Source organism: Brachyhypopomus gauderio, chromosome 10 (assembly GCF_052324685.1).
Source record: "Brachyhypopomus gauderio isolate BG-103 chromosome 10, BGAUD_0.2, whole genome shotgun sequence".
In the NCBI taxonomy this organism is placed as follows: Eukaryota; Metazoa; Chordata; class Actinopteri; order Gymnotiformes; family Hypopomidae; genus Brachyhypopomus; species Brachyhypopomus gauderio.
In genome coordinates this window covers 739,418-764,883 of record NC_135220.1, presented here as the reverse complement: position 1 = coordinate 764,883, position 25,466 = coordinate 739,418, and the positions used below count along the sequence as shown (strand labels likewise).

At 41.9% G+C, this 25,466-nt stretch overlaps 2 protein-coding genes across 3 annotated transcripts; both read right to left on the bottom strand.

Moving 5' to 3' along the window:
- Nucleotides 1-1,703: 1,703 nt before the first annotated feature.
- Nucleotides 1,704-18,825, bottom strand: pik3cd (phosphatidylinositol-4,5-bisphosphate 3-kinase, catalytic subunit delta). Of its 2 annotated transcripts, none has more exons than XM_077018454.1 (23): nucleotides 18,556-18,825; nucleotides 17,614-17,820; nucleotides 16,970-17,198; nucleotides 16,374-16,600; nucleotides 15,518-15,697; nucleotides 14,413-14,568; nucleotides 13,685-13,771; nucleotides 12,455-12,676; nucleotides 11,589-11,685; nucleotides 11,380-11,510; nucleotides 11,178-11,228; nucleotides 10,894-11,061; nucleotides 10,483-10,604; nucleotides 9,989-10,132; nucleotides 9,806-9,905; nucleotides 9,187-9,368; nucleotides 8,478-8,587; nucleotides 8,294-8,372; nucleotides 7,801-7,968; nucleotides 5,779-5,902; nucleotides 5,320-5,465; nucleotides 3,594-3,726; nucleotides 1,704-3,297 (listed from the first exon to the last, which is right to left on the bottom strand). In XM_077018454.1, exons 2-23 carry the CDS (start codon nucleotides 17,752-17,754, stop codon nucleotides 3,163-3,165), a joined length of 3,132 nt encoding a protein of 1,043 aa, XP_076874569.1. In that variant the 5' UTR covers nucleotides 17,755-17,820; nucleotides 18,556-18,825; the 3' UTR covers nucleotides 1,704-3,162. The 2 variants fall into 2 exon arrangements, with proteins under 2 accessions (XP_076874569.1, XP_076874568.1); XM_077018453.1 differs by having other exon boundaries at nucleotides 13,685-13,774; nucleotides 18,556-18,824.
- A 2,802-nt stretch (nucleotides 18,826-21,627) lies between these two features.
- foxl2l (forkhead box L2-like) lies at nucleotides 21,628-24,612 on the bottom strand. Its single transcript, XM_077018452.1, has one exon. It carries the CDS (start codon nucleotides 24,237-24,239, stop codon nucleotides 23,382-23,384), a length of 858 nt encoding a protein of 285 aa, XP_076874567.1. The 5' UTR covers nucleotides 24,240-24,612; the 3' UTR covers nucleotides 21,628-23,381.
- Nucleotides 24,613-25,466: the final 854 nt, after the last annotated feature.

Here is a 25,466-nt window from a genome sequence, read left to right as displayed (position 1 = left end):
TCTGATTGATTAACATAAAATGTGATGATTAACTGATTAGTTGAATCCAACATACTATTAAATACCCAAATTAAAATGACTAAAATTATTTTGTCTGGTTCTTGATAAGTGTTAGTGGAAGTGAAGAAGGTAATGAAGTCATAAACTCAAGGTGTAAAAAGTGAAGGAAAATAAATCCCATGTGGGCCACTGCCTTATGATGGAATGGATAAGTGCAAATTCTCAATACTGGGAACAATTGGCTGATGATAGATATGCACAGACTGGAATCCTGGAGGAATAGAGAAATCCCACACAGAAGGAAAGGAACTGACATGCTGAAACTTGTGTGTGGATGCAATTAATTTCTATACAGATGGCAGCATGGATGCAAGATGCAACCCTTCATATAATTTAATATGACGTGCAAAAATCCACAGTAATTGTAGTCATGTTGTTAGTCGGTTTCTTGAGTGAAAGTCATATGATAGTTCAAGGCCTATATTTTCAAATTTACATGGCAAACATACATCAACCATCGGCGCAGATGTAAATTCTGAAGTGAGGGGGACCAAGCTGTACAATATATACGTTTATGCTTGTAGATGCTAGATTTAGGATGGGGTCAATATAAATCTGGAGGGGACATGTCCCCCCCGTCCCCAGTGCCATCTGCGCCCCTGACATCAACCTACATGTTTCAAGAACTATTTATTATTTTAAAACATGCACACATAGAGTGCAGTCTTGGAGAGTCACGTGATGTGTCTGTTTTGGTTCTAAATTCACTGATTGGAAATTAAACCTTTACAGTAGTGGTAAAGTGGTAGAGTATCAACTTCACAAATGTCTATGCATGAACGTCCATTAAACAGAAATGTGTCTCCCCAGAGCTTGCTCATGTGTACATATTCAGCAATCATTTATTTTCCCATTCTATTACACCTTTAATTTAAAAAAAAAGCTCCTTAGTGCTTTAGCACATTCTATATTCTGTGCACTCTGTGTATGTGTAAAAACTGTGTCCGTCTATTTGAAGTCACACGCACACACCCGGACCAATTCCTGTGCAACGTGCCTGGTAAATTAAAATGATTCTAAACGTGCCTCCTGGGACTTTTCTGCTTGAGGCCTGTTCTTATAGCCTCACAGGACCCTGCTATACTGGTATCTATGCATCTGTGCTTTAGGTGTGTGAACAAAAATGTGCAGGTGCACATTCCAGGTGCAGATTCCACTTCAACAATCGATTCGAGGCCTTCGTCTGTCTAACTTGTGCATTAACTTAATATGCAACAATGCAGCTCATGAAGAAACAGTTGAACTGAAATGTGAAGGAAAATGCGTTGTGATTCATACACACTTCACCCAGTACAAGAGGTTACATAGTACACATAGTACACATAGTACACATAGTACACCCAGTATTCTGCTCTTAAATCTCAATGTTGCTGTATCATTTTAAATCCAACATGGCAAGAGTACAGAGCCGACAAAATGTTGCCTTTCTGTCAGACAATTTATGGGCTGTATTGTGAACAGGTTTCATGCCCATCTCCTTACACTGTGTGCTAGTTCCTTTCAGGATTATTTTAGAAAACATCTAGTGTTCTTGAGTCCTTCCCCAAATACACTCTAAGCAAACTGCTTAGAATAACACAACCAAGTAAGCAGGCAACTCAGTGATCCAAATCGATCCGCTGAATCGTTTACATTCATGTGAATTCCTTTATGACATTCAAAGCATTTATTTAGCAAACAATGCATTGATTACTTAGCAACACCTTGCACACAAGGATTACACAGAGAATGGCTTGTTCATTGTGAAAACAAATATTAGGCACATACATATTCCAGTCACACTTTCTGTCCCCTTTTGTTGAATATTCTATGAAAAAAAAAAATTAATAAATAAAAAAACCGATGGTACAACAATTGCTACTCAGGATCCACACATGTAACAGCTATGCAATTTTGAAAATGTTAAATTTTTCTGCTCTACTTTTTACACAAAGAAACTGAGGATGTTTCTAAGAGTCCTGGTGATTAGATAAACACTGATTAAGTGTCTTCTTCAACATCCAAGCTTTACATTAATCACACTCCTCTCCAACCAATCAAAGCTCTCTAACAGGAGCATGTAAGAGAAACATTATCATTGCCATTCATTCAAATCACTGGTCCCATCCCTACATATGGTACAAGGTATTGTCAAACCCACCAGAATAGCCAGATTTACAACCAAAATATCCATTATACACATCTGACCCTAAATATTTAAAAAGGGACCAGGACTTCTATTTGACAGTAATCCTCTAGTAACACCAGTAACAAAACCGTGTGTGAATGTAGTTACTCGTGAACATAGGCACAAACTAATACAAGTGCAACTGTTCAAATAATCTCTAAGTGGTTAACATACTTTCTCTCTCCTTGTCCTGAAGTTAATCATAGAGGTAGATCAATTCAACTGATCTGTCTTCATGGAGTGCACATATACCCAGTACTGCACGACATACGCTAACACCAGTGTTTAGCTAAGAAATGCCATACGTTTCATTCCAATGGTCAGGATTATCAAACAAATATAAATCATTAAAAAACACAATTATGAATAATCTTATATTGTACATATAATTGGACATAATCCAAAATACTGCTCAAAACTTTAAATACCAAATACAACACAAAACAAAATATTTACAGCTGAAGTATTCAAGTAAAAATTAAGTTTAAAGAGTTAAAAAAATTAATGTAAACTCTATGAAACACTGACTATGTGTTTCCTTCTCCTGACTGGTAGTCACTCCATACTGTACACTTAAAAAATGTAAATACGTACTACCGTTCAGTTCACATTATTTCAGCATATTCTTCAGTGCCTTGCCGTTATTAAGCATCAGGTCAGTGACAGCAGTAAATTAGAGGGTAGCCAATGATTACATTTGTTGAGTTTATGGCTTGGTTTGGTTGTAGATCATTTTTCCATATATTTATTTAAATATTTAATACATATTAAATTTTCACACAATTTTAAAATGCATACATAAATATTAACGCAAAGCCAAATGAAAAGATGGCAGAGCAGTTCCCCCTCCTGAAAGTAGTCCAATAGTTCAAGTCCAGGTTTAAACATGACTCCTGGGATCGCTGGTTCACAGAAGCTTCTCGTGAACATGCTGTTCATCTGTTGTCTTTGGCTACAGTGTGCATCATCCAGTTCACCTTGGTCTTCCAGCTCTCCCTCAGAGCTTCGTTGAACTTCACTTTAAAATTCTTCAAAGCCTCTTCTTCAGATCTGCCCAGTGCTAAAGAGTCCTTAAGAGACGTAAAAAATCCTGTCAGTCCTAGCGCTGTTCTATTGTTCCTGTTAAATCAGCATATTGACCAAGCCAGCTTACTTACGTCACTGTCTGTTACTCACGATTCCAAAGAAACCCTTAAATAAATCATCTCTATAAATAAACCATCTCTTTGAGTTCTGTTCTTTAAAAAAAAAACATTATCCCCTTGATAATTGTGGCTTAGATCCTGAATGGCTTTTTCGGAACTAGAGATCTGTACTTAAACTCTATTCTGTTGTCCTTTGTGTGAAGGTCGTGAGCGGTCCTTACCTTCAGATACTGGATGTCTTTGGAGGAGCTGAGCTCGGGCAGTCCTGCGGCTCTCATCAAGGCAAACAGGTTCACAAACAGAGTTCCATTACGACACAGGATCTTATACGCCTGTTCGCAGCATTCGCGAAATCTGTGGAGCACACAGACAGTTTTCCAGTTATCAGGTATCTCCAGGTATCTGTGTGCGTCTCAACACATTGTTTTAAGTTCTGGATTTAGTCCAGAATCTGGAAGATAGAGTCTTTACGATAACCAGAAAATCTGACCACATTTCCTCAACAATATCGTCACTGCATTGTCTGCCTGTCAAACAGTTTTGCTCTTCAGTGTCTAGATTATTTCCAATTATGAACTGTCACGCCTAGACTACAAAGTGCTGTTACCTATTAGTACCTATAATTAAGAACATTACAACAGGTTGTAGATATTTCATACAAATCTCCTCAGCTTTGGAATAACCTACCAAGGTTCAACAAAGCTATGGTGGCTGAGAAGGGCAAGACAAATTGACATTTTAGGAAACAAAATGACAAAAGTACAAACAAATAAATTTACAAGATGTGTAACAATATTTACAAATTTACAAATGCAGAATCAGACGTAAAAAGGTTATGATTTAAATACACAGGAAGTGTTTTTTGCTGACCTTTGTGTCAATAAATAGGCAGTAAAGTTTGTGGAACTCATTTTAGCCAGTTGGCATGCTTTTGTTTGTCTTGTAGGAAGTATTTGGAGCTAGCTAGCTTGTCTTTACCGTCCACTTACTTTCATTAACAGTTATAAGTGGTTTAGGTGACTGAGAATCTCCTTCTGTCTGCTCTTGTAAACGCTTCAAAGACTTCCTACACAAAACCCCACAAACACTTCCCGGCCACTGTAGAACTTATTCTACGTAGAACTCACCGTAGACACATTCTTAAAACTTATTTGTTTAGTCAATCTTTTGGACGTTTTCATTTCAAATAAAAGGGGGAGATCTTGGGGTTCACAGACAAAAAAATTGTTAAGCTGAAATGAGATGTTGAACCTGCCATCCTGCTACTCTCAGGGGTCTACGCAGGTTTGCCTATAACATTGACTCTCTTGTTATAGTCTACTAATAGAACTACTAATTGATTCTTACTGAATGATTTAAATACTTCTGCAAAATATTTGTTAGCAATTTCTTGACGTATAAGCTACCATTCTAAGTTCATATAAAGTTTCATTTAAAAGCAAAAGTAACTTTATACTTTATTTGTTATTAGTTTGAAACACGGTATGGACCAGAAGAACATATAGACTTCTGAGGCTTGGTTCGTCTCAAGGTTCCTGACCTGAAATCTATGTAAATATGATTTCTGTAAAACTGACTTGTGACAACACACTAATTTGAATTTGAGTTCATTTTGGCTTCTGTCATCTGCGTGGGATGTCTGTAAACCTTTTGATCTCAGTCCAGTGGAGTGTTATCTGAAGGTTGAGTCCAACTCATGAATGAAAATACATGAGTAGTAACTTCACTATAAATGGTGTCTGGGGTTTGTCATAAGATTCTCAGGTAGTTCAAGAACATGTTTCTGTAGGAACACATCTTGCCTGGCCAAAACAGGGAGAGGACTGGTGACAGACCGACAATACAGTCAGAACCGATGGGTGCTGGGGGTTTGGGCTATCCAGCTGTGTAGCCAGCCGTGTGATATGTGGGGCATGAGCCAAGCTCTTTCTGAGTTGGTGCACTGACCGTTCAAACTTCTCGCTGTTATTGGTCCGTCCCTGCTGAATCACGTGGACGAAGTCATATGTCAGAATGAAAGGCACACGTTCTCTGTTGATCCCAAACTTTGCCTTGAAGTTCCCCAGAAAATGCCCAAAGTCTATATGGAATAACTACAAATGAGAGGAACAAGCATTTAAAGGCAGGAATAATATCCAGACCATGAGCATTGGTTATATTTAGACAAATACATCTACATAAGCAGCCATGTTGGCACATCAACATTATCCAGATTTTATATTTAATTTCTGACCAGCAGAAATGTTCTACGTGTTTGCTGGGATCTAGATAGAACCAATAGATAAGACAATATATAGAATACTGCTCTCTAGTGCCTCTGTGTGGTGTGTAATATTACTGCAGGAAGGGTAAAATCTCTCAATCTTGTCACAAGGGACCATAATTTTTCACAGGCTTTCTTCTTACCTGGCCGTTCTCCCTGATCATGATGTTGTCATTATGGCGATCTCCAATTCCCAGAACATACGTAGCTACACAATAGCCTGCACAGGAAAGTGTGAACTCCTCAATGGCCTGGTCCAGTTTATCCCTGTTTGCAAACACGAGATAAAATAGTTTTAGCCTTTCACCTTATATTGGTCTGTATATCCTTCTTCTGCTCCTTCTATTGCCTATGTATCTCTTTATGGAAAAAAAAAACACCCACCTACTCACATGACCACACACACACACAAATGTTCCCCATTGATTTAGCAGTTAAACATTTTAACACAATGCTGTGGCTGAATCTGTTTACCGTAAGTGATGAGACCGTCCCCTAATGACACACTGTATTAATATTACAGGTAAATATTTAATGAGTCCCCTGCATGTGCTCTGCCCCTCATGGCGTAACCTGTCTTACACCAGATTCATTACCTCACTGGACTCTCCTCAAGAGAGACACCGCACACTTCAGAAAACGCTAGAACAAGGATGCGTGGGCATCTTGGAAAGTTAGAAACGCACTTTCAATTTGACCTTGTCTACTCATCAGAAACCACCGATCAAAAAGCTCTCAAAACAAACAATGGTACACATAACTGCCATGCAAGGGTGCGTTTTAAATATTTAGCATGCCACACGTTTCCTTTCAGTCCACAGTGAAACGCATAATAAATAATAGATAATGCTTAACACCAACACATTCGAGCGTATTAAACTCTTCACTCTCTATCCTGAACGTGCCTTGCACCTCTGCATAAGACAAGCAAGCGTTTCTTCCCAGGAACCACATCTCAGAGGAGTGGGATGATACTTCTATAATGGGAACAGGTTTCTCATTTCATAAGTACCAATCAATGGTCTTCCAGTTCAAAATCGATAGCCAACAGAAAAAAAAACAGCGCTCATGTGTATACACCAACAAAGACTGGAAAAATCTGTAACCAAATACACTGTCCCTTGGTCTAAAAGTTTGAAATCAATTTAGTCAGTAATGCAGTCATTGTTGTACTGTAAAGACTGAGCTAAATATCTAAAAATACCTTTTGGTGTTTGACTTATATTGTTTAAACTGTACAACCATTTTGCAAACTAATGGAAAACCATGTATTTCCTTCTTTTGACCATGTGACCATTTTAAATTTTATAACATAGACCATTTTTGTTGTTCTTGTCTCTAAAATTTCACAATGGCCAATTTTCTCATGGGTTGCACTTCAAATGAACATTTTAAAAATAATACATATGGATTAATAATGCTAAAGTTTATGGTGGGTTAAATTTGCATAATGCTGTAAACCAAATAGTTAAGAGAACTTTGATTTTAAATGTAATTGAGTAAAATGAGAAAATTAGTAATGGTTCACAGTGGTTTGTACTACACATGCAGAGACAGCACACATAACAAGGTCAACTGAGGTCATGATAGATGCATATTCACTCACACAAATTCAGACAGATCTCAACCGCTGTACTGTCGCTATCATAAACGCAAAAATATTGCTGGAATATCACACAGGCCTGTGAGTAGGGCCCTGCCCCCTATCTACTGAAACCTGGGGGGGGACGACGGCCATGACCGCCGGCCTGGTCGGGACCTACCCATCAGGCTGAAACTCTCCTCTCTGAAACCAGCACGCACAACAGAGGCCTCGAAAACAATGTCTTGCGGTGCAAAATCGCCTTCCTGTGCTGCCACACTACAGCGCACGCAGCTCGGGCCATCGCGAAAGCGAGCATGGCCTAACAGTTGTGCAGCCGAGCCTATAAATGTGTAGGCAGTTTGCACGTGGAGTGCTCAAGTCAGTTGTGGTCGATGGATGAGTCAGGCAGAAAGCTGCTCTGTGCTGCATTGTGGACAGACATCACACAGCAGAGAGATAAGAGCGTGTGATGGGACTAAGCGATTATCTGTAGCGCAGTGGTCTGCAGGGTGTCGGCCGCTTGCAGGTTCCACACTTAGCACAGCGAGGCGCGTAGCCGGCGGGAGGCTGGAGAACTCACTCGGGGTTCTTAGACTTCAGCCAGTTGAGGAGCGCGTCTTTGTTGAAGGCGGCGGTGGCTGCGTTGTTGCTGCTGTTCCTCTGGATGTTGGCGATGGTGTCCGCGTTCTTCACCACCTCGATCAGGCCCGTCTTGTTTCCCGTGGACAGGCAGCCGTACGGGATCATTCTGTGTCCCGCAGCCAACAGACAGAGGACAGAGGACAGAGGAAGACATGAGGGCAGACTGACTGGGAGAGCCAGAGTGACTGGGAGAGCCAGACTGACTGGGAGAGCCAGACTGACTGGGAGAGCCAGACCAGCTGGGAGAGCCGTCCCAACGGGCCCTGACTACAGCTACAGCGTCCACATCTTCATAGCTTTCATTACTTTAAAAAGCGATTTCTGCTAAAACATTATTACACTGAATAGAAATCTAAATCTTAGTTTATTTGCAAGTCTGCTGTAAGTTCACACACTCCAGAAGTTAGAAATTTAATTAAATAACTACTAACCTAAGGTCCAACCCTTCTGTCTTCCATAAGACATCCATCAGCTGTATCATTTGGAGGGTTAGCATATCCTGCCTCAGATCTGAAATGGGCATGAAAAAGACTCAGACTTGCACACGTGTGTGTGTGTGTGTATCTGTGCTATGTGTGCGGCTGAGCGAGAAAGGGAGAGAGACCATCTCCATACCATCTCCGTTCTTGAAGATGATGCCCACGGTGTCTGAGTGGTCCCGCTTGTTCCTGTACATCAGCCAGAGGGGTTTCATCTTAGAGTCCATGAATTTGCACCTGTCTGGGCTGAGGCAAAAATACAAAAATACAAAAACTTTCCTTACCACAAAGATTTAGACAAACGAATTTCTTATTTCATACAGTTTCATATAATTATAGATTTGAAGCATGTCATATTTTAAAGACAATCCCCCGATGAAGTAAAATTACATAAATTATATGCATTTTTAAATAATAGTGATTTTTAAATTTAGATCTGACACATACAAATGAAACAGAATAGTCTTATTATTATGTACATAAACTGTTAATCACCAAACAATATTTTTGTGCAAGATTCTGGCTATGACAAACATCGACAAACGGTTCCAGTTATTCATGCTATCTGTACCATCATCTGAGTAACAACAGGAAAATAAAATTACTCAACTGCTGAAAACTAGCATAAAATGACATTCAGCAAAAGAACCCCTGCTACTGAAAAATCATCAGTAAAACAAACAAATTGTGAAATATATAAATCACTCATTTGGTATTCTCAAATTCTCCATGTGAGGATTATTACATATGGAGTCACTGCCAAATAACTAATCGTGTCATTACAGTTACTCTCTTGCACCATAATCTGTTGTGCCGTGCAGGACTGGGTGAGATGCGAGTGGTACCAGATTTCGGAGAGGACGCTGCTGGGATTGAGTGGAGACACAACGTCAGACAGCGCCTCCATGTACGCGTCCTGCTTAATACACAGCTTCATGTCTTCTGTGATCTGCATTCTGGAGGTAGACTTCTGGCTGCCTGACTTTACAAAGTCATTCAGGGCCTTCATTTTATTTAGTGCCTCATTCTGAAGAGGAGGGAGCAGAACACACACACACACACACACACACACAGTCACACACACACATTCAGATTCAGGGCCTATACTGAATATACCGCAGGTTTATAGTGTACACGGTTAGATGTTAACTAAATGCTGTGAGTTTGCCACACACTGAACACTGCTGTCCAGACCTCCTAATCTACAGCCCATACTTCTCCCTGACTTTTATTTTGTAACATTCAGAGGACACTACACAGCATCCCTGTGATCACTTCTAAATAATTCACAATGCGGTGACACTTTTAAGACCATCGTTTTCGATCTGCTACTGAACTGAGTAAACAGTTTTTGAAGCGTACACCCTGTGAACGATTCAAGTCCATCTGCAGGACGCTGTGGTAGATACTGGGAAGCACAACCAGACGGGGCACATGGACAATGACTTCTCTTGCTGGACTGACCTGTTTCATTAGGCTTTTTATGTGGTAGATGCTTCCTCTGCAGTAGGCTTCCAGGATGAGGCCAAACCTCAGACTCACAGAGGCCACATGCATTTCTGACCTGCAGGGAGAAACCATGGCAGTCAGGTGCGTGGAGCTCCCTGTGGGTACAACATGAAGTCCTTTGGCGCATCTGAAGCTTACCTAAGATGCCAAAACAAGAAGTGGCCTATCTTCTTGTTGGACAGAGCTCTCTCCAGGAGGAAAGTGGTCAAGTCACAGTCAAGGTATGACTCATATTTTAGAACCTGCACCAGCTGCAGGAGGTACTGAAAAAGCTCTTCGTCGCTGTTGATGGAGATAGAGAATGTGATGACAAAGATTTCTCTAATTTCACGTCTGGCCTCACAAACAGAACCATCTGCCCCAGCTGCTGTCCTTAAAGGGATAGTTCTTAAAGGGATAAACCGTGAAGGTATAGATCGGCTAAAATGCAATGGGAGCAGAAGTCAGCACGGAATAAGGAACATGGAACTTAATGGCACAGAAGCACTTTCATCACGCCCTTGCTCCTTAAGTCCTGTACAGTAAAAGCGTGCAGAATCAGAGTGACGGCAAAGGTCACTGCGCTGTAAAAACGCAGCACAGCACACGAAAACTGTCCTGACCGTGGCCGAGACAGCGAGACAGGCACCCACCTCAGCTTCCTCAGGCAGCGTGTGGTGAAGGAGCGGACGTGGGGGTCGGGGAAGGTGTAGTCCAGCAACTCGAGGGCGTGGAGTGGCGGCAGGTCAGGCCACCTACGCAGCAGACACACCATCTGAAACACGAAGTTGTGCACGTCGGTGAGAAAAAGGCTATTTCTCCAAACTCCTTCCGTTTCTGAGGTGGCACTGCAGGTCAGTGATTTTTATTAATGCACAAAGGGGATGAGTGTCTGAGCTGAGGGATTTTTCCGTTGGTTTTTTTGTCAGAGCATACTTAGGGTGTTACTTTTAAACAGATGGGGTTTTTTTGTTGCCTATTTCATAAAGCAAGGAGTAAGATGACGACTGACAGGTGGAGTCTCCTCTGGCTCACCTGAGTGGTCCACTGACTGGCGCACGTACCTGAGCTACGTCCTCGTGTTTATTCCACTTGGTGATGAGGAGGAGTTTCGAAAGGCTTTCTGGGTAGCGAGATCTGGCCTCCCAACGCAGCTTCCACAGTAGGTCTTTCTCATCTTCAAAGACCTCGGTGTGGTTTTTATTGTCCACTATCTCTTTCAGTTTCAGGTGCTGGGCACAGCAATGAGAAGAGTGTGAGCACAGAAGTGATATGTAGTCCTGTCCTATGCTATCAGCGTTATGAACTCTGACGTCCCACTCTCACAAACAAAACACCAGTCTCTTACCTCCTCTTTAGTAGCAACGACCTTTTCACCATTTATCTCGGGGTCACTCAACTAAAAAGGGAAACAACAGAAAAGAATAAAAAACAAAAAATGACAGAAACCATGCATCTGAAAATGGAAGCGTTTGGCTATCGCAGTTCACAGTGAGGGGACATTGTTGATACGGTTGAGGTTGGGGGGTCTGGGTCTGGGTCTGGCTTACTTTTTCGAGGGGAGGGTAATAGAGGGGGTGTGGTCTGAAACTGGGGAAGCGAATGAGAAGGCCAGCAGTGCTGTCAATGTTGGGGTTCCTCTCCACGGTGCCCATAGGATTCAGAAGATCCCCTTTGTCATCTACAAATGGTGAGGTGGATGTTATTATTGTCGTTGTTATTGTTGTTGATCTTTAAGTACATCAGAAATGATCAGCACCTGGAGCTGAAGGCCAAGTGGACAGCAAGAACTCCCCAGTCTTCAGCTGGTCTTTGTAATCAAACACCATTGTGTTCACCCAGGCAAGAGGGCAGTCCTGACAGGGAACAGATAGGACTCAGATGCAACCATAATCATTTTTTCACTCTGCCTCAAAACTCTGCCTTCATAATTGTGAAACAATCAGCAACAATAACAATAGTACATCTGTAATCTGTATATACTGGACAAAATAGTGTAAATAGCTTCATTTCTATGGAGTTTTAAAATTAAATTTGGCTGGTAGATATTTGGTCAGCCTTTGGCCAGTAACTATGCAGTCTAAATTTAAATACCCACAGATTAAGATCACATTCTGTGGTAAGTAACGTTCCTGTAAAATTCTCTTAACATAGTCCAACATTTTCTAATATTTAAAATAAGGTTACAGGGACAGAGAGCCGGAGACAGAAAGGCAAACTCTCATTTCCTCGCTGAGACCGACTTCTCTACCCGTTATACAAAAGGGAAGCAGTGAGAAAGCAGAAGTGGACCGGGAGGGTGTGAAGTGCAGTGTGCGCCAGAAACAAACGCAGGCATACACATGCACAGGCAGGCACCTGGCGGCCCACCGCACGGCTCCGCTTAGCCACGCCCAGCGGCGTCGAGGGGCCCCTGTGCTAGCGAAGGCTGAGCGCTCCTGATTTGACTATCAAGCGCTGCCTGTAAAGGCCGCACATTTTATTTGCAAATCGTGCTAATGCCGCTAAATATAGTGCCCGCTACATTTGCGTGCGGGGGGTTTTTTTTTTTTCGCGCCTTGGGCGGCCTGAGGAAGTCTCCGGGCTTCTGAGGCTGAGGGAACCGGCCCTCCTTCAGGGACTCACGGCCTTTTTGTTCTTCTTCTTGGTGGAGCGCTGCTTCTTGGTCTTCTCTAGGACGCCGTAGAGGGCGAAGCAGAGGCGGCTCATGCGCGGGAGGTCACACAGGTTGATGTCGAAGTGCAGCTTCTGGTCCCACACAGGCTCGGAGCACACGTTGACTTCGTTGCTGGTGACCACCTTGCAGAGAAGCTCTCCGCCATGGAAGAGACCCACCTGCACCAGCAACTAAGGCACGGGAGTGGTGGGGAGGGGAGAGAGAACAAACAGGCTAGAATAGAGCTCAGGGCAACTAGCAGTTGGCAAACTTTTAAAGTTCAAGGAATTAAATTCAGTTTCAGGAATGACCCCAATGAATCTCTGAACAAATCAACAGAACAATATAATAATGAATACATTTCTATGTAAATAAATCAATTAAATAAAAATTTGTTAACAGATTATTTCAATAACCAGTGAACTAAGGAAGGAATGAATGCATATAATAAAAACTGCATTAAATCAGGTGACAAAGATGAACCTTCGGCTACATGTCCCAGTTTTGTCTTCAGCCAGACTAAACTACTATCCATGATAGGAAACAGGAAATAATTAAGTGTTCTTCCCCTAAGACTACCACTGAGATCCTCTGCCTTCCAGCAGCAGACACCAATGGTGCTTGTATGACAAGACAAATGCGTATGGAGGCACAGGATGGGTGGCTGATAAAGGACAGTGGTAGCAAACGTGAACGTCTGTTTACTCTTCATCTCATTTCATGATGTGCATTTAACTCGATCACTAAAAATGTGGCCATATGATCTGAGAACTTGTAACGCTGTTTTTATTTTTCCTTTACATTTTAACGAAAGACTCTCAACTTGGGACTAAAACATTTCATGAAAATAAAAGTTTAAAGATCTTTTTTTCTGCATCAAGTGAAGCAAACCACCCTCATGACTTTTCACTTCTGTAACAAGAAAAAACGAAGATGCAAGAGTGTGTAAAGCAACACTGCTGTCCTTTTCTAAGAATCTAGGGCCCAAGAGAGCACAGAATGACAGACAGCCACTCCCCACTTCCTGTTTTGATGTTTTGCTCAACCGCTTCTGATGAATTATGGGAAATATGCGGTCAGGGTCACATGACCGCACTTCATGATTTCACTACTCGCTGCCTGCTGCAGTTGGAAGCCAGGTAAACAGCCACGTCAGAAAAGACACTAGCAGTAAACAAGTATGTACAGCAGCGTTGTACCTTCATGCCTTCGTCGGTGTTCACCCGAGTGCCCTGCACCAGGTGTATGCAGAAGGGCTCGTAGATGGACCATAACGAGGATGTGTTCTGCTGTTGAAAGAACGGAATTACATCTTAGGATAAGTGTAATGTATATTAAATGCTCTTACAGTTCTGACAATTGATTACCCGAAAACTTATATTTTCTTTGCACTGCAAATCTTTGACATCTCAAATGCCTCATAGCTGCTGACTATTTCCTTCTTAGTAGTGTATGTACAGTTACAATAAAGAAACGAAACAAGAGGAATATTGCAGCATGAAACCAAGGCTTATGTTCATGTTACAACTGCATTTCCCCCCAAAGAGTCCAGAACTGCTCATAGAGGAATTTCAGCATACATCAAATGTCTGCATGAGTGATATAGTCAATTCATTATAACACTGAGCTTAAACAACAATGAACTTTTACTATAACGGATGCCAAACGATATATAATCCACTATGCTTCTATACAAGTTCTCTAAAATAAAATGCCCTAAATAATAAGGCAGTACATTTTAATTGCCTCATTTTTTAAAGCCTTTTCTTTTTAACCTAAGATCGGATGAATAAAATTCACATTGTAATAAATATCTAAGACAGGAGCAAAAGGATTCTTTGCAACGCCAGTTCACAGACGGTTGAGCAAGACGTTCCTTTTCCCTGTTAATGACAGATAGCGTTCTGGTGTAATAACTTTGTCTCACCTTTTTCAGAGGCAACGGCGGCGGTTTCGACAGAGAGCGACTTTTGGACACCTGGTTGTTCAGGCCAACCTGCTCCTCCTGGTACTTGATGAGAGTGGAGTGGTGCACCATGGTCAGATGGGGTTTAGTGCCTCCATACAAACACGAGAAGATGTACTGGAAAAACATGGCAAGACAGAGAGAGATGGAGAACGTGTGAGGAGATCTGCAGCTGGCCTAGATGTTCAGGCATCTAAAGTTGATGTTCTGGCTGAAGGCCAGTTTTGATGGAGAATCTTCTCTGTCACTGCAGGCTGCATAGTCTGGGGGACAGTGAGTGAGGGCATCCGTATCAGCTCACATTTTTCTCTCTCTCTCACACACTCACACACACACACACACACACACACACACACACACACACACACACACACACACACACACACAGAGCCACTGAGGGCAGGGCCTGGATCACAGTCATCAGCCTCAAATCCTGCAGCCTGTTCATTAAGTTAGCGTAATGTAGCTGAAATCACATTACACTCCGGGTAGTTGACTGTTAAAAGCCTAACAGAGGTGCATGACTCATCTCTGCAGGTACCGGCAGTTTCTATATCAACAACTGCCTTGACGCCATCAGATACTTGTTATTGCGTGCAGAATTAGAGTCAAGGCAGTGGAGAGCTTGACGGGTTGTCACTGCAGTGTTTTAATTAGGAAAAGGACTAATGACAATCCTGACAGCCTAGCGATGTGGGGAGGAGTCAGGCAAGAATGATTAAACTCTTCACCGGCTGAACTATAAATAGTCTGCATGCGAACTTTCACAGTATAAGCAGAAACAGGTCTATTGTAGGTCTATTGTAGGTCTATTGTTTTGCTCTCTGTACACTTGCTACAGTTGCTGCTAACCCTGTGCAACTCTTAACTTCCTTTTTCTATGACCATAAGAGAACGCTTTTCCCAATAATCTCACACAGCCCTCCCCGCACAACCCCCCCATACCCCCCCCCCCCACCACCACCGCCCCCCGCCCTCCACATCCCACCTGGCCTTGAGTAAACCTCAGAGAGAATTAAAAGGGGTACAACACACAATGAGGTGAACCGAAAGCTAGCCCACTTACTTTAAACTGGCACAGCGGTGAGTTCCCATAGATGAACTCCCACCGCCCATTCACCTGCAGGGTGTAGTCCTCGGCTTTCTCTTGCTTCAGTGGCCGGAAGACTGTGGCTTTCTTCCGAAGCGCATTCTGCATCAGAACCACGGGCAAGTCCTGAGGATCCAGCTGTAACATGAAGCTCTCCTGTGGAGCATCAGGGAAGACCTCAGCATACGTTGTTAAGGCCCTCTACAGCGTCGTTCTGACACAAACAGGGCAGGCATTGCCTTGTGGTGTGGGAACCCGAGATACAAAGACACCGAAATGATTTCACACAAAACATTTTCACACACAAAGGGAGGAAATCGTTTCTGGTGGTATTAGCTGGCATTTAAATCTACATGTTGTTTTTGAAAACAAAATACTGGACTTTTCACTTTGACTGTCACAGTGTCTCTCCTGATGCTCTCTGTCTTATTGTAAAATAGGAGCGTGAGGTGTAGGTGGGGGCTTCCCAGACAGGTTGCTACTGTGTAACAACACTACCTTACACAATCCCTCACTTGGGGAATCTGGGTCACACAAGCCCATATGTGTCTGCAAATGCAGTTCTGTGACATTACCTCTAACTTCAAGATCTTCTGAGCGTTTGGTTTGTGATGTCAAGATCCTTCTAAATATGTCATTCTAAAATTAGGCTTTTGAGTTGCTTTGGCAGCCAATATTTGAAGTGACAGTTGTTAGATAAACACACTTTAAGCACCTCAGTACAGACGAAGCTGTTAGACTGACTTACAATACCCAGGATATGAATGTTTAAATTATTTAAGAGCGGCTGGGATGTAATATGAAACAAGATATACAACATACGGTGTCTCACCTCACTGGCCTCGAACTTGACATTGACGAGGAGTTTTTTAACACTGCAAGACTTCCCACTCTGCGCCACCATGGAGATGGGCTCCAGGTCGCAGGGAAAGTTGTATTTCATCCACTGGTGCCATGGCAACCGCTGGCGCTCTTGTGCGTTCTCCTCACAGAAGGATCGTATCTTTGCTCGGAACTCGTTAACCTCGTGGTTCTTCTGGGTGTCAAACTCGTGCAGACCTGGCCGGGAAAACCCAAACAACAGCACGATATTAAGTACATGTCCATGTCTGTCTGCCATTTTGCTGCCCACAATAATATATATATATATATATATATATATATATATATATATATATATATATATATATATATATATATATATATATATATATATATTCTGACATAAACAGTAATATATATATAAAATCTATATATATAGATTTTCTAATTAGCAATCCAGGTAAAATTAGTGGAATCAACACAATCCAGGAAGCCTGAGCAAAATCCTGGTGAGGACTTTTAATTGGACTTTTAATATATATATATTTATTTTTTTAACCAGTATGGCTGCTGTGTGGAGATGTAGGCCAAACTGAGGTTATGGACCTTTCCCAATGAGCAGGCTGATCTGGGTATTGATGAGCTTCTCAACGCGGTCCCCCTCGCGGGCCACAAGCCTGAGTATGGGCATGAAGGGGCGTACATCGCACAGGCGTCGTCCCTCATCCTCCAGCTCCTCGCGCTCGGCCGTCAGGTTGATGCAGGTGAACACGTAGGCATCGGGGTCACTCAGGACGCCGAAGAGAGGCTCACTCTGTGCGTTTTTCCACACCATCTACACACACGTTCGGCCAGTTGAGGGTTACGTTCTGCAAAATGTCTTGTGTCGTCTCTGGTTTGTGGTGCCATGGTGTAGTTGTTATGCTTGTTTAATCCCACGGCCTAGTATTTCAGCATAACAGTCCTAAAATCCTGTCAGAGGTTGCGGGTGCACTGATGAGCACACAACAGCTAACTAACTGGATGACTCAACCCAACTGAGTCAACGTGTTGCTCAGAAAGCAACAAGAACATGAGTTTACACTTTGGAGTAAAAATAAAACACTGAACATACTGAACTCCACATGAAACAACAATAGTTTAAAAGCTCATAAAATTCCAAAGTTATTCTACATGAGGAAACTACAATATTCCTTTGACCACTTTTAATATTCACCGCATCAAAACCTTTTTGTTTTGTTCTGTTTTACCTTTTTAATGGCGCTGATGGTGTCACTGCGCGCGACGGGGAAGCTGAGGTAGATGCCGGTGGGCAGGAGGAACTCCATGGTGACGCGCTCGCGACCCTCCTGCTCCCACACGTCCTGCATGCCGTAGAGCCCCGGCGGCATGATGGGGGTCGCTCATCCAGCCGCACAGCTCAACACAACGGCCTGGTTCACTGCAGGCTGACGCGCCTGGTGCAGAAGTTAAAACACTGCTACATGAACTCCACGCTTGACAGGCGATTCAAAAGTTTGGCTGATGCTCAGTACAAAAGTAGAAATTAGAAACAGAAAGAAGAAATACACAGTTTTATAAACGCTCGTCAACTATTAGTGCATCCTGGACAGAAGGGCAAAACAAACAAACAAATTAACACTAGTATTTTTTCTGGATATGCAGCTTTATATCAATACCATGCTAAATCAAATACATTTAGTTATAAGGATGAAATACTAACGGAATCTTGGAATTTTATGTCTGTGCAATATACTCGATTTTTGTGTCAGTCATTTGATTTTGTAGCAGACAAGCAAGAAACGGTGGACACACGAACACGGTTCACATTCACTACACTACACTAGAGGAGTTATGAGACTGGATATATGGTTACAATCGCAGCCCGGCGGGAGGACGAAGACGATCAGACAAATGTGGCGTACGTGGTGCATCATAACAACATTAAACGGGCGATAGTGCAATATTATAAAGAGTTGCCTGAATATATATTTAGCAGTACCGTTATAACGAGTCTGTTCAAGATACATTTTCAAATGTCACTCTGGATTTGCCCCAATGCGTCAGGGCGACAATGTTAGGGCGATGGTACCAGGACGATAAATATTAAATATTAGGGTGATATAACCGGGCGCAGTAGGTTTTCAATAACAAGATATATGAGCCAGAAAAATGTAACAATGTCAACTTGCCTAACAGCCTCGCCGGTCGATCTTAGTCCATGATACACTGAATTAACGACGCTCCTCACCGGGACTGAAACTCGATACGTTATTCCACGCGTAATTGTGTAGCTGATTTAGAAACCCAACGGTTTCAGCGATTCCTCAAATGTTTAGTCCGATATGTCGCCAATATCGGTCGACCAGCACTGTGATTATCCTGATCGATCTCGGTGTGGAGAAGTGACAGTGTGCAAGCAGCGCGATGTCACAGACACGCGTTACTCACACGTTAGGGATCATCTGACGTGTGCCAAGAAACACTTAAACGCACGCGTCCTCTCGCGCGCTCGCGCTCTACTCGTGGCTCGGTCGCCACTGTTGTTTTATTCTCTCGACAAACGTGAAAATGTTGTGTTTCTTTTCCTTTTTTTCATTCAAACGAAATCGCGCCCAAAAACCGTCGCGTTCAATGACGGAATGTGAATGTTTTTGTACTCACTCTGTTTACATATTTCAACGTGGCATAGGACTACGGCAAGGATCCCCAAACGCATTCTGAACGCCAACGTCTGGTTTGACGAAGTTATAGCGGGTCGGTTTCCCTGCGAATTAGTGTCTTATATTAAAGACCAGGGTTTTCATTAGGTCATACTTAATCTTCACAATATCGCTATGCACTTTTTGGTTTTTGGTTTTTACAGTTTTTGGGACCTTTTTTTTTGTACCATTCTATAATATTCACTCTTTCCAAATGTACTATGTAGTGAAATGGAGTATATCATACGCTAACGTATGTCGCACGGACGTAATTTTGGGGGGGGACGGGGGGGACATGTCCCCCCCACTTTTTCAAAAGCCGGCTTTGGTCCCCCCCCAGTTTTTACGGTTAAAACCAAATATTTAAATAGCTACGAATCCATGTCCCCCCCACTTTTGAAATCAAAATTACGTCCATGGTATGTCGTGTGCAAGGTCATTACTATTAGTAGAATTATTTTTATTGTACAGGCAGCAGTTACAACGCCTTTCACGTGGACATCTCCATCACACTTTCCAAGTGCACATGCAGGACTCGTGTAAAGGTTATTCATTAACTCATCCGTTTGATGTATCTCACACGTTTCCTCTGTTTATGTGACAAATTGGACGAGAGTGTGTTCCTGTGGGAGAATAAAGGAAGCTCTATTTCTGGGTACCACTGCTTGCAGTTTTACGATTATGGGCCAATGGGGAAGTCAGTGTAGTTCACTTGTCATTCAGAAAAAACAACAGTAACCATTTTTACTCCAGTGGTATAAATTCCAGTAAAATAACCGCCGAGGCAAGTGATGGGCTTCCGAGTTTGCATAGGAAGTCAATGATAGGGGAGGTGGTGCTGACCCTCCACGACACCAAAGATCATTTTGAACAAATATCTAGCGACAGCTGTTTTTCGAAATGACATTTTAATAATTTTAAACAAAAGCACAAAATTAGAATGATGTAATATTGACATAGACATGTACAGGGAAGCATTCGTACAGACAACCAATAATTGCTAATTTTATTCTATATGAATAAAAAAAACTTTTAAAAACATTAAATTTATTTTCCAACATTTATTGACATGATCATTAAATGTTATCTACCATGCATTACTGATTGCCAGGTTAATTACATGATGGTGAAGCAGGCTGTTCACCCATTCAACGTTACCCTATTGAACATTACCAGTCCTGTGTATTGGCCTTTTCCAGTATATGTTTTACTTGAACCAGGATAACCATAACCAGGATGTAATACATCCATTAGACAATAATTATAGGGATTTTGACAACATATATATACTCCTACTATATTCAATTTACAGATTGTTGTTATGCCAAAATCATGCTTAGTTTAGCTGTTTAAAAAGATGTAGATTATGCAACAGCAGGTAAGTTTATAGAGAGGCCATATATTGTGTAACTGACAGTTGTTTTGATATAAATACACTGACAATACCAATATAGTGCAGACGAAAGACCCTGACTTCAAAGTGTGCACCACTGTTGAGCGAGCAGCCGTGTGCAGCTGGTGAAAACAGGAAGCGTGTGTGTGTGTGTGTGCAGAACAGAAACTCCATGTCAAATATGCCTCCAGACCCCCCCCTCACTTGCATTCTCCCCCCACAACCCCCCGTCACTACAGGGCACTGACACCCACAGCAGCCAGATCAGCACCACACACACACACACAGCCCACTCAAGGCAGAGAGCAGAGTAAGGACAAGCATGCACACTCCTACACTTTGCTTATGTTGACCTAGTGAACTACATGAAAACAAATCATTATAAGAACCTGTGGGGAAATTATATACTGTACACCCTTGTACATATAGTGACCCCAAACACAATATTAGCATCTGTGTAGCTGCGGAACTTTTAGAAAGCCAGCCAAGTTACAGGACACAGCCAAGGAGTCGCTCTAAATGATACTATATGGGGATGTTTTAAACTAGAAATAAAAGGGGACCATAAACGAACAGGAAATTATTCTTTTCTCATTTATTTCATTCAAAAACAGATTTCCCATTTGTAGTTCAATGTAATCTACCTCTAGGATTATTGTGAATTGTAGCTGTTAAAATCATGGCCTGCTTTCACCATGGAAACAGGTTCAGCACCCTGCATGTCCTTGAGACCGAGTAACATTCAGTTTTGTAGTTTTGCTTTTGTTTGTTTTACAATCTGTTTTATTCATCAATAACTCGGATGTGAGTTCTATTATGTACACTTCATCTACATCTACTGTGCCTTTTGCAGTCAATTGCAATTTGGTAACCACTGTTTTACTCAAAAGTCACTTAAATTTCCTTTTTCTGTGCAGTTGTTCCATGTGTCCACAAGCCTCTTCAAAGAATGGCGAGGCCCCTTTTCCCAAAAGCATCACGGTGTTAAGATCATTGTGAATGAGGGTTTAATGTAATACTCACTCTATTAGCTGATGATTGTATTGTGGTATCAGGGTTCCTGAAATGTCATAGTTTGTGATTTTTCCCAGAATTTCACTGCCTGAAAATCTGAATTGCCATGATTTAAAATTAACAGAAAACAGTCTGCCTTTGTTAAGGGGGAAAAAAATCAAGTAACAATAACAACTACAGTAGGAAACACATGAAAATATAACATTTTGATAAGTGGAAAATAAAATGTCCTGATACATAATGGCCAAAAAAATTTAAAACCCTGCACTTCTGAAATACTTTTAAAAGTTCTATAGCCCGTTTCAAATATTTAATCACGAGTGGAAACTGTATGCGTTTATTTTTGGAACTTCAGCCCTTTATTGCATACATATACATGTACAAATATCCAAATTATATGTGGCCTCTGAAGGCCTTTTACAATGATAGGAGATGTGTATGGGATTAGGACATTATGGGATTAGGGATTAAAGCTTTGTCCTTATCACAAAATAAACAAACAGACTGTCCATTGAAGGGCTCATGTGTTTCCTACCTTAAGGCACGAACACTTTTGGGGTCTTTGGGAGTCTTACTAAGCTTTCAAAAAAAGGGGAAGGTGTTCAAATGCCCACTTAGTTCATATTTACCTACATTTGTGAATATTTACATGAACCATATTTTAAATATGCATTACACTTAGGTTAAAATACACAAAAACATTACATTTAGGTTAAAACCAGGCCAATTCTACATGAATTACACAGGATTCAAGAACCCAGGTTAAAAACTTCCTACAACAGTGGTACCAAAAATGTGTATTACAAATTGGTTGTAAACCCGAATACCCACATTAGGTCTAAATCTAGACTTTCAATTAGATTTCCAATGTTGTTTAGCGTCGGCACTGCAATTTGGTCCAATAACCATCGTGAGCTGCGCTTCCTTTCTACTACCAGGTGGAGGCGCCACTTACCTCCTTGTCAGTGATTATGCATAGACGGGTTGCCATAATAAAAACGTAAAGCCAAAAATAAAAGTATCAATACAAGATGGCATTATTTGGTCAAAAAGGGGTGTTTTTTTTATTTATGAATTTACATGTACATACTGAAATTTAAAACAGTGTAATATCGATGGATACAGGTCTGCTAGGACTAGCTTACTTTTAAAAATCAGTATAGTAACCATGCAATTAACACACGCCAAACTCTGGGGCAAACGGTTATTATAAAACTTGGGTTGATCTTTTAGGCTACGTGTTAAATGCCCGAACAACCAGATTACTTCTAATCAATGTATTGATCGAAAATTCTCAAGTGGGCAAAATACAAAATCAACACAATATAGCCAAGTGCTATATGGCTAACTAGCTAGTAACTCGTAAATATCAATTCAATCGAACATATACCATACAAATTCAAATGCACAAAACAAACAACAAAAAAAACAGGAAAAATAAATAGTAGAAAAATAACTGAATTCTTAAGCTTTATAGCAGATTCTTAATAAAAACAGTACGGAATCTACGTCAATAAGCAACAAACGTCTTGACCGTTAAAACAAGTCTAATGTTTCTGTAGAACATTTCAACACTTTCACAATGGCATTCAAATCTGATGCAAACCACCAAACAATTTAAGAACTTAACTATTTACGAACTACTACTGTGCACCTTGCATGTTCACTAGAAATTGATGTAGGATCCGATCAAATAAGCTCAATTTATATACCACGTTCAGTCAAAAGGTTAAACGATATTAAGGCACATTCGTTTCAGTCTAGACTCTTTAGTGTTCATCGCTCAGTAAACTGTAATTATTTATGTACTCTGGACTAAATTTGAGAGGAAATATAAGTCCATTTTCACCAACCTGACAACAGTTAGTACACATGGGGATGTTTGAATCTCTCACCCAAACATAATTTATCAGTCAAATGGATGTTCCACGTCGGGCTGGGTGTACTGGTGCGGGGTGAAGTTGCTGGTGCTTCCCCCGGGACTCTCTGGAGGACTCATACCGCAGAAAGTACGTCCGCTGTGGGGCACAAGTGCGTGCGCATGCCGGTGGTATGATCCATACGACGGGTGAAGATGGTGACTGTGGTAATAAGTGACGGGAGAGTTGGCGTAGCTGTTCGGGGACGAGGGACGCGCGTTCCCGCGTGTGGGCTGCAGGTGCGGGAGGTTGTAGACCACGGCGGGCGCGCCGGGTGGGGGCGCGCCGGGCGGGGGCGCGCTCCAGGTGTTGAACGGCGCCTGCCAGTACACGGGCTCCTGGTTTAAATAAAACTGGTCGGCAAAGTTCACACCGGGCGAGACGTACGGTAACGAATGTTGTCGGTAAGGTCGTTTAACCCGTCGCCGGCGCCTGTAGTTCCCTTTGTCGAACATATTTTCGAAGGCTGGATCAAGCATCCAGAAGTTTCCTTTCTTCTCACCTCCACCGTTCCTGGGCACTTTCACGAAACACTCGTTCAGGCTGAGATTGTGGCGAATACTGTTTTGCCAGCCCTTCTTGTTCTTCTCGTAGTACGGGAACTTGCAGATGATGAACTGGTAAATTCCGTTGAGGGTCAGTTTCTTCTCTTTGCTTTCTTTAATGGCCATGGCGATGAGCGCCACATAAGAGTACGGCGGTTTCTCGGGCGGGTTCCCACCACACGGTTCGCCGTCCTCCGTCCTGGGTCCGCGGGCCGGGCTGTCCTCTCTTGTGGTTGACACGGTGTCCAGCGAAATGTCCAAGCCGTGAGAATTCTCGTGTCCCGGTTTGTGGTAGTCCTCCATGGTCACGGCGAACGTCGGGCTGGACGTACAAACGAGCGATGGGACCGAAGTTCTGTGTGAGTCCTGGTGGGGAGGACAACCGTCCAGGTGTGTGAAGCTTCATCTCCTTAAACCCTCCCACAAATAACGCCGAACATTCCCACGAGCTGAACGCCGAAACATTGCGGGTCAAAAGTTCTCAAGTCTGAGTTGATAAAAGGACACCGACGAGTTCAGCACAAAGTGATACATTTAGTTTCCACCAGACTTTAGATGCAGCTCGGTGTTTTAAATACATACAGTAGGTCGCATTCCTCCGGGGAAAACAAGCTCTAATTAACCTGGGAACGTGGCGGGTCTTTAGATGTTCAAGACTTCACAAATACAACTTAAAGTTTTATTTAATAATCTGTCGTAATTGATCTTTACTCTCAATCTGCTCATCGGTCTGGTTGCACCACACACACACAGACGTTGAATAAACATGTGGATGGCGCTATTACTCTGATACTAATAGTCTAATTAACATTTACCAATAACGAATTACAAGTCTGTCTGTAACGTCTATAAACGTAAAGTCCAATTATTAACATCAATATATTAGCCTAGACTAATAATTTCGCTGAACATTAAGCAGCCATGAACACGGTGGGCTGTGTACAGATGTGCTGGTGTTATTTGAGGGAAACGGTGTGGCTAAGACTGGATCACCACCCACGCATGAATGGGCTTTGGGGAAAGAGATGTCTGCTCCAAATACTCTATATTACATATATACTATATACAACATATCATTCTCCACGTAACGATGTTTTATATAAGCTTGGACTTGATATTTTTAACAGTATAAAAGCGAGATTTGCTTGTACAAAGATTAAAAAGAAAGGGGCAAAGTCATCGCAGTTGAACATTTATGTGATTGGAAAAAACATTAATGTTACAAATTAATTTTCATTTTTCTTTCGACTTTTTTTACTTATGCATTGGGCCTACAGAAATCACGCCCATAACAACTAGAAGGCTAATATGCACTATCTTTATATTTTTATAAATAGCATTGTACTTTTGCAATACGGGCAAACCAACATTAGTTACATGGATTACATGCACATAGTTAAGTGCATTTGTAAATCTAAGCCATTACATCTTATACTTGTGAGTATAATCTGATATAACTAATTAAACTGAATATATCATTGCTCTTTTAGGGATCTAGTCCAGGGCACAAATTTAACAAATGATTATTAG

Bases quoted from the DNA above. Each gene is read 5' to 3' on its own strand.
- pik3cd (XM_077018453.1), bottom strand. From the start codon at position 17,754: ATGCCGCCGGGGCTCTACGGCATGCAGGACGTGTGGGAGCAGGAGGGT. The intron at 11,686-12,454 runs GTGAGTCCCTGA...GTTCCCTGTCAG, and splicing joins AGAAGAAGAACAAAAAGGCC to GACTGCCCTCTTGCCTGGGT. The intron at 10,605-10,893 runs GTACGTGCGCCA...TTCGTGTTTCAG, and splicing joins AACACGAGGACGTAGCTCAG to ATGGTGTGTCTGCTGCGTAG.
- foxl2l (XM_077018452.1), bottom strand. From the start codon at position 24,239: ATGGAGGACTACCACAAACCGGGACACGAGAATTCTCACGGCTTGGAC.